Source organism: Corythoichthys intestinalis, chromosome 2 (genome assembly GCF_030265065.1).
Source record: "Corythoichthys intestinalis isolate RoL2023-P3 chromosome 2, ASM3026506v1, whole genome shotgun sequence".
Lineage (NCBI taxonomy): Eukaryota > Metazoa > Chordata > Actinopteri > Syngnathiformes > Syngnathidae > Corythoichthys > Corythoichthys intestinalis.
The window spans coordinates 4,005,229-4,019,999 of NC_080396.1; the positions used below are offsets into that span (position 1 = coordinate 4,005,229).

Genomic DNA, 14,771 nt, shown 5'->3' on the forward strand with positions numbered 1-14,771 from the left:
AGACCCCACTTCTGACTCAGAAATATAAAAAAGCCAGGCTGGAGTTTGCCAAAACTGACCTGAGAAAGCCAAAAACGTTTTGGAAGAATGTTATTTGGTCAGATGGGACAAAAGTAGAGGTTTTTGGGAAAAGATATCAACTAAAGAGTTTACAGGGGAAAAAAACAAGGCCTTCAAAGAAAAAAACACGGTCCCCACAGTCAAACATGGTGGAGGTTCCCTGAATTTTTGGGGTTGCTTTGCTACCTCTTGTACTGGGCTGGTTGATTGTGTGCATGGCATTATGAAGTCTGAAGACTACCAACAAATTTTGCAGCACAATTTAGCTCCAGTGTGAGAAAGCTGGGTCTCCCTCAGAGGTCATGGGTCTTCTAGCAGGACAATGACCCAAAACACACTTGAAAAAGCACTAGAAAATGGTTTGAGAGACAGCACTGGAGACTTCTAAAGTGGCCAGCAATGAGTCTAGACCTGAATCCCATAGAACACCTGTGGAGAGATGTGAAAATGGCAGTTTGGAGAAGGCACCCTTCACATCTCAGAGCCCTGGAGCAGTTGTAAGAAGAAGAAGAAGAATGGTCTGAAATTCCAGCAGAGCATTGTAAGAAACTCAATGATGGATACTGGAAGTGGTTGCAGATATTTTGTCTAAAAGTTGTGCTACCAAGTATGAGGCTGAGGGTGCCAGTTAGAGATGTCCCGATCGATCAGCATCCCGATCGATTGGGTCCGATCACGTCATTTTCAAAGTATCGGAATCGGCAAAAAAAGATTGGCCATGCCTTTTTTTTAATTTTTTTTTATTAAATCATTTTGTAATTGTATATAACGTTACAGACATAATATGTTACACTAATCCAGAGTCTTTAGTATAGGCTTGAGGTAGGGTTATCAAATTTATCCCAATAACTGCGGTAATTATTATTTTTTTAAATGTATCACGTTAAAATATTTAACGCAATTAATGCATGTGCGGCACGATCCACTCACGCATTGTCATGCTCCATCTGTAATGGCGCCAATTTGCCTATAAAGAGAGCGTAAGTTGAGTAGAGTGTATTTTGACAGCCTTTGGAACCTTATTTTAACTAGCTAAGGCCTTACTATCCCTCTTCCTACAATTAGAAATATCATGGGAAGAAATGTGTGGAAGCAAGGTAGCAATTGATCTTTTTCTTAACACCTTAAGTTAGATCCCATCGCAGAGAAGACATATGAATTGGTAGCACTACGCACAGTCGTGGTTTCACTTGTCATGGTTCCACTTCCCGTCATGCATTGGGCATGGCCTTCAGTATCATTTACTGAAAGCTCAACAAATACACTAGATGGCAATATTTAGTCACAATATACAAAGTCACAAGTCTTTCTATCCGTGGATCCCTCTCACAGAAAGAATGTGAATAATGTAAATGCTATCTTGAGGATTTATTGTCTTAATAAACAAATACAGTACTTATGTACTGTATGTTGAATGTACAGTGCCTTGCAAAAGTATTCGGCCCCCTTGAATCTTGCAACCTTTCGCCACATTTCAGGCTTCAAACATAAAGATATGAAATTTAATTTTTTTGTCAAGAATCAACAACACGTGGGACACAATCGTGAAGTGGAACAACATTTATTGGATAATTTAAACTTTTTAACAAATAAAAAACTGAAAAGTGGGGCGTGCAATATTATTCGGCCCCTTTACTTTCAGTGCAGCAAACTCACTCCAGAGGTTCAGTGAGGATCTCCCAATGTTGTCCTAAATGACCGATGATGATAAATAGAATCCACCTGTGTGTAATCAAGTCTCCGTATAAATGCACCTGCTCTGTGAGAGTCTCAGTGTTCTGTTTAAAGTGCAGAGAGCATTATGAAAACCAAGGAACACACCAGGCAGGTCCGAGATACTGTTGTGGAGAAGTTTAAAGCCGGATTTGGATACGAAAAGATTTCCCAAGCTTTAAACATCTCAAGGAGCACTGTGCAAGCCATCATATTGAAATGGAAGGAGCATCAGACCACTGCAAATCTACCAAGACCTGGCCGTCCTTCCAAACTTTCTTCTCAAACAAGGAGAAAACTGATCAGAGATGCAGCCAAGAGGCCCATGATCACTCTGGATGAACTGCAGAGATCTACAGCTGAGGTGGGAGAGTCTGTCCATAGGACAACAATCAGTCGTACACTGCACAGATCTGGCCTTTATGGAAGAGTGGCAAGAAGAAAGCCATTTCTCAAAGATATCCATAAAAAGTCTCGTTTAAAGTTTGCCACAAGCCACCCGGGAGACACACCAAACATGTGGAAGAAGGTGCTCTGGTCAGATGAAACCAAAATTGAACTTTTTGGCCACAATGCAAAACGATATGTTTGGCGTAAAAGCAACACAGCTCATCACCCTGAACACAGCATCCCCACTGTCAAACATGGTGGTGGCAGCATCATGGTTTGGGCCTGCTTTTCTTCAGCAGGGACAGGGAAGATGGTTAACGGGAAGATGGATGCAGCCAAATACAGGAACATTCTGGAAGAAAACCTGTTGGTATCTGCACAAGACTTGAGACTGGGATGGAGATTTATCTTCCAACAGGACAATGATCCAAAACATAAAGCCAAATCTACAATGGAATGGTTCAAAAATAAACGTATCCAGGTGTTAGAATGGCCGAGTCAAAGTCCAGACCTGAATCCAATGGAGAATCTGTGGAAAGAGCTGAAGACTGCTGTTCACAAACACTCTCCATCCAACCTCATTGAGCTGGAGCTGTTTTGCAAGGAAGAATGGGCAAGAATATCAGTCTCTCGATGTGCAAAACTGATAGAAACATACCCCAAGCGACTTGCAGCTGTAATTGGAGCAAAAGGTGGCGCTACAAAGTATTAACGCAAGGGGGCCGAATAATATTGCATGCCCCACTTTTCAGTTTTTTATTTGTTAAAAAAGTTTAAATTATCCAATAAATTTTGTTCCACTTCACGATTGCGTCCCACTTGTTGTTGATTCTTGACAAAAAATTAAAATTTTATATCTTTATGTTTGAAGCCTGAAATGTGGCGAAAGGTTGCAAGGTTCAAGGGGGCCGAATACTTTTGCAAGGCACTGTATGAGGTTGAGGGTGCCAATACTTTTGTCCGGCCCATTTTTGGAGTTTTGTGTAAAATGACAATGATTAATTTTTTTTTTTCATTCTCTTTTGTGTTTTTTCATTGCAAGCAAAATAAATGAAGATACTACTACCAACGCATTTGTAATTGCAATCCTTTTCTTGGAGAAATTGAGCAATATCTGACAGAATTGCAGGGGTGCCAATACTTTTGGCCAGCATTGTAGTTCTTGTCTCATACATTTCAATCACCTGATATGTTTGCTGACAAAAAAAAGAAGGAATATACAGTAGTTTTGAAAGGCAGTACGTGCTCTGTCAAACTGCTGTTGCTTCTGTCTCGCCACAGGTTGTTCTTGACAGTCTGTAGAGACGGGGCATCTCTTTTGGTTACCATGGCATCACAGCGAGACAATTCCCAGAGTGAATGAAAGCGTAAAAATAAGATTAGTTGGCTTAATTTGATGGCCAACAGCCAGACTGCAACGAAAACCGTCCGGCGCTCCTCGCGAGCGTTTGCGTTTGAGGAAGAAGCAGGCTAGAGTTGTTCATTTACCTTCAATGTAATGAGTGAGGGGAGAGAGCCCAAGACGAGCACTCGACTCGTAGGTAGCTCGAAATAGAAAGGAGCAACTTGTCTCTATGGAAACGCTGGGTGAAAACAGTGCCATGAAAGACGTGTAGCGAGGGAGAAGAGAATGAAAAAATGCTGGGGGAAGAAGAATAGGGTAGGAAGAGTAGAAAAAGCCAGCGATGGCAAAATTGGGACACGTGCGAATGGATGACTGTGAAACTCGACCCAGTCGATGGCTTTTTGTTCGTGTCGTTCATTGAGAAGATCCCTTTGACTTTATGAAAGGCTCACGTGCCCCATTTTACAAAGTGCTACTGACGCAGGATTCATTCAGAAGCTTTCATTGAAAGCATCGTTCAATAAATAAAAGCCGTGTTGATGTTGCAGTCTAAGGCAGGGGTCGGCAACCCGAAATGTTGAAAGAGCCGCACTGGACTAAAAAAACAAACAGAAAAAACAAATACAGTGGGGCAAATAAGTATTTAGTCAACCACTAATTGTGCAAGTTCTCCCACTTAAAAATATTAGAGAGGCCTGTAATTGTCAACATGGGTAAACCTCAACCATCAGAGACAGAATGTGTAAAAAAAAAAAAAAAAAAAAAAAAAAAAAAAAAATGAAAATCACATTGTTTGATTTTGAAAGAATTTATTTGCAAATCATGGTGGAAAATAAGTATTTGGTCAATACCAAAAGTTCATCTCAATACTTTGTTATGTACCCTTTGTTGGCAATAACGGAGGCCAAACATTTTCTGTAACTCTTCACAAGCTTTTCACACACTGTTGCTGGTATTTTGGCCCATTCCTCCATGCAGATCTCCTCTAGAGCAGTGATGTTTTGGGGCTGTCGTTGGGCAACACGGACTTTCAACTCCCTCCGCAGATTTTCTATTGCAGACATGTCCAAAGTCCGGCCCAGGGGCCAAATGCGGCCCGTGGTCAAATTTCATCCGGCCCCCGGCCTCTGTCATAAAATCAATAACGTCTGGCCTGCACACAGACTTAATTGGTCAGTTGTACTGCAGCGTATGAAGTAGCTTACACACGAAATGCTGCTCCTCATTTACCCACTAGAAGGCAGCAGCACTTTAACTCTTTATTGCCAAATGTATCACATTTGATACGTCTAAAATTTCATGATTTTGAGACTAATTTAGAATTTTGACATTTCTTTTTGAAAAAAAAATGATGGATGCAAGTCAACACATGCATCTACAGGTTCCATGAGAAAAAAAAACATGATTTAGCATGGGTTATAGATATTAGAGCGCTTATTACACGTATTCATTTTGACTTTTCTTTTTACAAATTTGAAAAATAAGTTTCATTCGGACCTTATTTTTCAAATTTTGGGATTCTCTGATAATTGCTTCATGTTGCAAGTATTTAAGGGCTAAGCAACATGTGACATCCGTGTGACCCATTACTTCCATTTTCTAAAATGGCGACAATCAACAACAACAAAAAAGAAAGTTGACTGTGACGGCCGACGCTTCAAGGATAGGTGGAAATTGGACTATTTCTTCACTAAAATAGGCAACAACTGTGTCTTGCCTCATTTGTAAAGAGACAGTCGCTGTTTTTAAAGATTTCAGTGTAAGGCGATATTACCAAACAAGACACGCCGACATGTACGATTAGATTACAGGGAAGATACGCAGCGAGAAATTGAAGCAACTTGAAGCTAGTTTAATTTCACAGCAGTAGTATTCCGCAAGAGCCCGAGAGTCGAAAGAGATCGTCACAAAAGCTAGTTGCGAGATTGTTGAAATTATTCATTAAAAAAATAATAAAGCAAATGTGACACACTGAATGGCTTGCTAAATTTTGCTTGAATATATTGTTCTACCTAGAGGACGTCAGCCAAGGTGCCCCCCCCCTCCCCCCCACGCACACACATTTTTACCACGCCAAATCTGGCCCCCTTTGCAAAAAGTTTGGTCACCCCTGTTCTATGGGGTTGAGACCTGGAGACTGGCTAGCCCACTCCAGGACCTTGAAATTCTTCTTACGAAGCCACTCCTTTGTTGCCCTGGCTGTGTGTTTGGGATCATTGTCATGCTGAAAGACCCAGCCACGTCTTCAATGCCCTTGCTGATGGAAGGAGATTTTCACTCAAAAGCTCTCGATACATGGCCAAGTTCATTCCTTCCTTTACACAGATCAGTCGTCCTGGTCCCTTTGCAGAAAAACAGCCACAAAGCATGATGTTTCCACCCCCATGCTTCACAGTGGGTATGGTGCAATTCAGTATTCTTTTTCCTCCAAACAAGAGAACCTGTGTTTCTACCAAAAAGTTCTATTTTGGTTTCATCTGACCATAACACATTCTCCCAGTCCTCAACTGGATCATCCAAATGCTCTCTAGCGAACCGCAGACGGGCCTGGACGTGTACTTTCTTCAGCAGGGGGACACGTCTGGCCGTGCAGGATTTGAGTCCATGGCGGCGCATTGTGTTACTGATAGTAGTAGCCTTTGTTACTGTGGTCCCAGCTCTCTGTAGGTCATTCACTAGGTCCCCACGTGTGGTTCTGGGATTTTTGCTCACCGTTCTTATCATTTTGACGCCACGGGGTGAGGCGGGAGTTGAAAGTCCGTGTTGCCCAACGACAGCCCCAAAACATCACTGCTCTAGAGGAGATGTGCATGGAGGAATGGGCCAAAATACCAGCAACAGTGTGTGAAGAGTTACAGAAAACGTTTGGCCTCCGTTATTGCCAACAAAGGGTACATGACAAAGTATTGAGATGAACTTTTGGTATAGACCAAATACTTATTTTCCACCATGATTTGCAAATCAATTCTTTCCAAATCAAACAATGTGATTTTCTGTTTTTTTTTTTCCCCACATTCTGTCTCTGATGGTTGAGGTTTGCCCATGTTGACAATTGTAGGCCTCTCTAATATTTTCAAGTGGGAGAACTTGCACAATTAGTGGTTGACTAAATACATATTTGCCCCACTGTATGTCTGGATTTGCTTAAAATTAAAATCGCTTGTACAGTGGTACCTATACATACCAATTTCGTTCCAGGATCTAATGGTTGTATGTCAAGCGGGATTATGCTCCTGTTTTCATGCATATACTGCACTACCCTTCCGACATAATCCCTTCACTGTGCTGGGTAATGGCTGCCAGTCGGGGACCCGGCAGCCACACTAATAAGGTGGTAGGTTGGTCCAACACTTTTTCTCTATGTCTTGGGACTATGCTGGTTGCGGAATGGGTGGGAGATTGGGGCTCCGGTCCCGCACCACACCACGGTGGCTTCTCAGCGCTCTCCTGCTTCCGCCTTCTCCTGTCTTTTCTGCCCGGGTATCCTCCTTGGGGTCCGGTGCAGGTCGCTGGCTGAGTGCCAATCGGTCCGTGGGGTGTCGCCCGGTCCAGGTGAAGCTCCTGTCCTGCCCCGGGGTCTGGTAAGCTGCAGGAGTCCCGCAATGTGCCGTGTTGGTTGGGGTTTTGCGGCGGTGACTGGTGGGCCGGGTGGCTTTTGAAGTCAGTATGCATCTCGCCTAATGCTATCATGTCCATAAATGGAGTTGTTTTTCACAGAAAACCGCTGACAGTTAGTTTCACCTCAGAAACCCTTGGTTGGCCCCCGCGCAGCATTTCCAGTTGTCTGCAGGACTACTACACATCTGATGGGATACACGAATGACTGGGTGCAATTAGACACACTTAATTAGAGAAACTATCATTGCAAGGATTAGTGATCAGGCAGCGTAGAATAGGATGTCATCATATCCACACAAGTAATATAACACATAATACTGGTTCTACACCTCACATTGCTGATTTGTGTACGCTCCACCCCACCTAATCACATTACTTTCTGGCCCCCCCCCTCCTTTTTCACCTCTGTCATCAGGCACCCCATATGGTGTCAACCGGAAATACAATTAGAGAACGACCGCTTACTAGCTACTACAGTGGTATGAAAAAGTATCTGAAGCTTTCTCACATTTCTGCATAAAATCAGCATCAAATGTGATCTGATCTTTGTCAAAATCACACAGATGTAAAATCAGTGTCTGCTTTTAACTAAAACCTCACAAACATTTGTAGATTTTCATATTTCATTGAGAATAGCATGCCAAACAATGACAGAAGGGGGTAAAATAAGTGAGTGAACCCTCTGCCTAAGGAGACTTAAAGAGCAATTGAATTCAATTTTTACCAAACAATTTTGGTCAGGCGTGAGCCCAATCATTGATAAATGGTTTAAAGCTGACCTGCCCACGATAAAACACACAACTGGTGAGAATTGTCTTGATGAGAAGCATCGTCTGATGGGCATCATGGCTCGGTCAAAAGAGTTGTCTGAAAACCTGTGAACAACAATTGTTGATTTGTATAAAGCTGAGAAAAGATCTCTAAAAGTCAAGAACAGTGGTGTCCAAACTATTCCACATAGGGCCGCAGTGGGTGCTGGATTTCATTCCTACACAACAAGACGACATCTTTTCACCAATCTGGTGTCTCACAAGTGTAACCAATTGATTGCAGTCAGGTGCTGCTTGATTTAGCACAAACTTCATTAGTTAAACTGTCTGTGCTCGATTGGTAGGAACAAAAACCAGGACCCACAGCGGCCCTTGAGGACAGGTTTGGACACCCATGGTCTAGAAGTTTATCAATCAACATTCAGAGAAGGTGTCTACAAATGGAGAGAGTTTGGCACCGTTGCTTCTTTCCCAAGGAGTGGCCAGCCACCAAAGATGACGCCAAGAGTGTAGCGCAGAATACTCAGAGAGGTAAAAGAGAACCCTAGACTGTCTGCTAAAGACTTACAGAAATCAGTGGCACAGTCCAATATCTCTGTGCACACATCAACTATATGTGAAACTATGGCCTAAGAATGGTGTTCATGGTAGGACTCCTCGGAGGAAGACACTGCTGTCTAAAAAACATTGTTACTTGTTTAATGTTCGCAAAAAGGCACTTAAACACTCCACAGACGTTTTGGCAAAATATTTTGTGGACTGATGAAACCAGAGTTGAATTGTTTGGGAGTAACATACAACGTCATGTGTGCTGGAAAATTTGTACAGCTCACCACACCTTATCCCCACCGTGAAGCATGGTGGAGGGTGCATCATGATTTGGGGCTGTTTTGCTGCCTCAGGGCCTGGACAACCTGCAATCATTAATGGAAGAATGAATTCAAAAGTTTATCAGGATGTTTTGCAGGAAAACCTGAGGCCGTCTATCAGACAGTTGAAGCTAAAAAGAGGATGGATGCTGCAACAAGACAATGATCCATAACACAGAAGTAAATACACTTCAGAATGGTTTCAGAAGAACAAAATACAAGTTCTTGAGTGGTCAAGTCAAAGTCCAGACTTGAACCCCATTGAGATGCTGTGGCATGACCTAAGGACAGCGATTCATGTCAGGCAACCCGGGAATCTCACTGAACTCCAGCAGTTTTGTAGCGAAGATTGGGCCAAGATTAGTCTTGATCCATGTGCCAGACTGATCTACAGCTTGAAAGAGATAGTACCTTTTCTCATAGGCATCGTATAACTGTTTGCATTATTCTAACACATTTGTTACAATAGAGCATTTAACTATAGTTTAAGGAAACAAGCAGACTATACTCCATGCCGTTTGACACAGTGAAGCGGACTGACTTATCAGCCCTTGCCTGACAGCAAAGGAAAAGACTCCATTATCTCTTTGGTGGGGCCAAGACACCACAGCCTACCAAAGCAACACCCGAGAACAAGAAGAACTAAGTTTGATAGCTCATCGCCTCTCAGACGTCAAGGAAGGCCAAAGCTCCCACCTCAATTGCCTCATTAACCATGACCCAGCAACGGTGACACACAAACTAAACAGCCCAAACTGCGATAGAAGATTATCCTAAACACACCCTTCTTCGTGCCCACGGCCGGCCCTGCGAGATCCTTAAAATAGACTGAATGTTTAACTAAGCATTGTCATTTTTTTCTCGGGAACCTTTTGTTGACTTGTGGTATGGTGACCTTGGATCCTCGGCTGAGTCCCTCTGTGCTGTATCATTGCTGTCGACTCAAAATAAATTATCAACATCAGTAGATGAATGAATGAATGAATGTTTCGAAGCCTTTTCCCAGCTTTCAAAATGGAGTCAGTACAAAGGGTTGAGACTAAGGCAGTGGTTCTTAACCTGGGTTCGATCAAACCCCAGGGGTTCGGTCTGTGGTTCTGCGGAGGTTAAGACACACAGGGCCCAATTTTCATACACTGACCAAAGTCAAATGGTCATCTTAGACTAGGTTTTGTACAGGTTTTCCTCCAGTTTACATGCTTTATTCCATTTCTTTCAACTGCTAGTCCTCTGGGTGCTCCTCTGCTAGTCTCTAATGGGAGGAGAAACTGGTTTGCTCAGTGGAAGGTTGACTAGCACTTGGTATGTAGAGGTATAACAGACCTGCAGGCAGCATTGGCTATTAATTGATTAATTGTTAATTTTCCATCCATCCATCCATTTTTTCCCAATTATTCGAGGTCGGGTAGCAGGGGCTGCAGCTCTAGCAGAGAAGCCCAGACTTCCCTCTCCTCAGCCACTTCATCCTGGTCTTCTTTGAGGATCCCAAAGTTTCCCAGGCCAGCCAGGGAATCGTCTCCATAGCATGTCTCCGCGGCCTCCTCCCAGTGGGACATGCCTGGAACACCTCACCAGGGAGCCGTCCAGGAGGCATCCTAATCAGATGCCCGAGCCACCTCATCTGGTTCCTCTCGATGCTGAGGAACAGCAGCTCTACTCCGAGGCTCTCCTTGATGACCGAGCTTTTCACTTTATTTCTAAGGGAGAGACGAGACATGGTTCAGAGGGAAACTCAGTTCGGCCGCTTATATTCGGAATCTTGTTATTTCGGTCACAACCTAAAGCTCTTGACCTTAGGTGAGGGTCGGAATGTAGTTTGACCAGTAAATTGGATCCAATGAAAATACTCTGTGATGCGAGGATGCAACAGTAAAATTAGAATACATACATAAAAACGAAAAACAGGAATGGTTTAGATGAGTTTAAATTCCTTTTCCAACCTGAAAGTCAAACGCGAAAGGCAAAAGTATTTGTAGCAAACTTGAAATTTGAAGGAATTTGAACAGGAATTTACTTAAATATCACCTTGCTTGCTTAGTTATATCGGTTTTGAATTGAAAAATGTTTTTTGTATTAACTTTCAAATGGTTCAGTGAATGCACATGTGCATTAGTGGGGTTCGGTGACTTTAGCAAGGGTAAGAACCACTGGACTAAGGTGAACGTGCGGTGTTTGGCCTTTTGGATGGATTGTCGGATTTCGCCGGCCTGGGTCGTTGGAGCTACGCCAGCGCGGTTCGGCTGGCATGATCCCGGCAGACTGGCTAAAGGGTCATATTCCTTCAAGTTTGAAGTTATTGCTGCCAAGGGGGGGGCACAAAATATTAAATGTGATGGTTCACTTACCTATTTGTCCCCCTTCTGTCATTGTTTGCATACTATCAATTAAATTTTATTTGTATAACCCTATATCACAAGAGGATTGTCTCAGAGGGCTTTACAGAGTCATTTTGATACACAGTCAGGTACAGTAGATGAATGAGAGGAGTCCATGTCCTGGGCATCCCCCATCCTTAGACCCTCCATGGCGGCAAGGAAAAGCTAAAAAAAAAAAAACCATGGGAAAAAAGAGAAACCTTGGAGAGAATCACAATCAGGACAGATCCACTCTCAGGACAGACAGGCTATAGATGCACCAGGACTGATGATGGATAGAAGCAGAATGAGTTCCAGTTTGTAGAGATGCAGTGGAGTAAGGCAACATGAGGACGTCCATCCAGCCAGGGGTCAGGATAGTCAGGCGGCTGCGGCTGAAAAAGTAGCCCCTCCCCTCTAGATAACACCGGGTGACTAGTGATGAAAAGTCAACTAGATATTAGAATTAGAAAAGAGAAATAAAGTAAGAATATCCTCATTAAAAATATGAAAACCTGTAAATGATTGGGTGATTTTTGTTAAAGCAGACACATTCTTTTTTTCATCTGTGTGATTTTGACAAAGATCAGCTCACATTTGATGATTTTATGCAGAAATGTGAGAAATTCCAAAAGGTTCAGATTAGTGCTGCAACGATTAATCGATTAACTTGAGTATTCGATTAGAAAAAAATATTCAAATTAAATTTTGTTGCTTCGAGTATTCGTTTAAAGTGGCGTTGTAATGGTTTATTTTGAAAGTCTTTGCATCTACTTTTATTGATTAGGGTGGATACACTGCCCTCTGGTCTGCCTCTTTTCACATGGCTGAATCCAACTGCTCCCTGTTAAGACCAACATAAGCTATGATTTTGTTTGACCTAATGTTTTTTAGTTTATAGGTATATTTAGCCGTTTTTTGTTAAGAGCATTGTAAAAAAAAAAAAAAAAAAAAGAAAACTTAAGCATTTTATAGCATTTAAGCTAGCGGACGTTTTCTTTGTAAGTTAGCCAAATGTTCTTTTGTTCTTCATAGATCCTCATTTTAAAAATAAAATAAAATAAAATACTGTTTGAGGCTCAGCTCAGGTATTTCAATTATTCATATTCCTTGTCCGATTACTCGATTATTCGAACTAACTAGTCCATCGATTAATCGACTACTAAAATATTCGATCGCTGCAGCCCTAGTTCAGATACTTTTTCATACCACTGTATTATTATTATTATTATTATTAAATATGACACATTATAAAAAGAAAATGAACCACCCTTGTTTAAAAAACAAAACAAAAAGAATGACATTGTAAGCAGTGTAGCGGTAAGACGTTGGATGGAGTCTTGTTGCCGTGCTCGGTGGCTCATGTGTCTCTTGTAACTCGTACACGGCTCTTAAGTGTCTGTGTCACGTGACTGTGACGTACAACATCTCCCACACACAAGTTCGGTGGGTGAATTATATCATAATAAAGGGTCACCACAGCAGTTAAATTACTTGAGTATTCGTTCCTCGAATACTTTTTTACTTGTATTTGAGTGAATTTTTAGGATGACTGTTTATCCTTGAGTATTATTGTGTTGAAGTAACGCTAATCTTACTCGAGTTCAAATTTTTAGCTACTCTCCCCGCCGCTTTTGAGATAAACACTGACCAAACCCTTACTTTGATTTTTTTCAGGCATTACCACTGTGTTGACCATGACCACATTGAGCACAGTGGCCCGGAATTCCCTCCCTCGGGTCTCCTATGTGACGGCGATGGACCTGTTTGTTACCGTCTGCTTCCTCTTCGTCTTCGCCGCCATGATTGAGTACGCCATGCTCAACTACTGCTCCTATAGTATACGCAGACCTCCGGCGAAGATGCAAAAACTGGTAAGCCATTTACTCCTTGGTTCCTGGCAAAAAGCGCCCGACTTTTCTATAGCTTCATAAACTATTCATAACAACAAATCTGCCTCGGAAAACCTTTCATGAAGACAAATGATGCTCTTAGGAGTTCAGACTTGCTGGATGGAGTCTGCGATGAGGAATTGGACTCGTTTATCTGATCAAAAGAGGTCAAGAGTTCCAAGTTGCAACCGTGTACAAATGAGCAATCGTTTATTTCAGTGATGTGTATGTCAGGCGTGTTAAACGTGTGGCCCGCGGGCGGAAACAACTAGGAAATGGCCCGGAAATGCCCTAAAAGCAAAATGACATTTCATTCTTATGGTATATACAGTCACATGCTTTTATTTTGACATTGGTGCCCATAAAACCAGAGATTTGTAGACTGCACTTGTCTCACTTTTGTGTGCATGCGCCCCCTACCTGTCAAAAGGGAAAATACGTCAATGGCAGCCAATGAATTAACAAAGAAGTGACCCAAAAAATGCCCTGTAACTAAGTGTAAGTGGCCTTAGATCAACAGGAAGTTACCTGGAAATGCCCCAAAATCAGCAGGAAGTACCCAATAAGCATCAATTGGCTCGGAAATGCCCCGAAATTAACTCAAAGTGACCCTAAATCAACAAGATGTTATCCAAAATGTATCTTCAGGGAGACTGAGATACCAGAAATTAACAGGAAGTAACCTGGAATTGCCTCAAAATCAACAGGAAGTGACCAATGAACAGAAGTGGCCTGGAAATGCTCAGAAATTAACAGGAAGTTATCCAAAGTGTACCTTAAGTGACACTGAGATACCAGAAATGAATAGGAGGTAACCTGTAATTGTCACACACCCTCTTCGGTCCTCTTCGCCTGCCCCCGGGAGAGCGCTATACTTGGCTTTTGCTCATGCAATCACCCGCTCTCGTCTGCGTTGTCCATATCATTCAGACTTCCAGCCCCTTCTGCCCTCTTCGTGTGCCCGGCAACAGACCACTATCCTCGGGTTGGGCTTGGGCAACCACACACTCCCCCGACATCGGCTTTTCCAGCTTATTTTCTTCCGGCAACTAGCACTCCTGCCTGCAGCAGGGGAACGATGAGCCGAAACTTGCTCGCCGCCGAGGCTGGCCGATCAGTGAAAGCTGTTACCTTCGCCAATGCGTGTGACATGAGTTGGGGTAGTTTCATGCTATATTTCGTTTTCAAAAGGTGAAAAAAATTGGAACAGCCGCTTGGCGGTCATTCTCCAGCTACTGAATGAGCACTCCTGCCCGCAGCAGGGAATCGACAAGCTGTAAGTTGCTCGCCGCCGGGGGGTTGGTCAATCAGTAAAGACAACTGACAAACCCGACGCTGTGTGATATGATCCGTGGTTGTTTTGTGTGATTTTTTTGTTTTAAAATGCGAGAATAAGACTTGAAAACGCTGCTCAGTTCAGGTTAGCATGTCGGCTAGCTGTCACGCCTCCTGTTTTGTGTAGGCTCTCTGAAGCCGGGGCAGGAAAATGACAAAAGCCAGACTAACTCCGGTGGCATAAAATACTGCTCTGGAGGTGCAAGAAGTCGGCAGTTTTTGACCATTATACAGTAAATTTGCCTTGTCCTACTGAATAAATGCATTTTGAATATTTCCTATTCCATTTAGCACAAAACTATTATTTGTCATGACCATAATATTTATTTAGCAATTGGGGAAAATACTTGGGGCAAATAAGTATTTAGTCAACCACTAATTGTGCAAGTTCTCGCACTTGAAAATATTAGAGAGGCCTGTAATTG

The 14,771-nt window shown here is 42.6% G+C and overlaps 1 protein-coding gene across 3 annotated transcripts in view; it reads left to right on the forward strand.

The window, feature by feature from the left end:
- Positions 1-14,771, forward strand: part of LOC130930338 (gamma-aminobutyric acid receptor subunit gamma-3-like) — a 271,640-nt gene that overhangs the window by 243,282 nt on the left and 13,587 nt on the right. For 2 of the 3 annotated variants that reach the window (XM_057858229.1, XM_057858234.1), the window contains one exon: positions 12,797-12,993. In XM_057858229.1, the coding sequence (XP_057714212.1) occupies positions 12,797-12,993 (197 nt within the window). Of the gene's footprint in view, positions 1-12,796; positions 12,994-14,771 lie in introns of those variants that run through there. The other variant, XM_057858243.1, reaches the window with a different exon arrangement.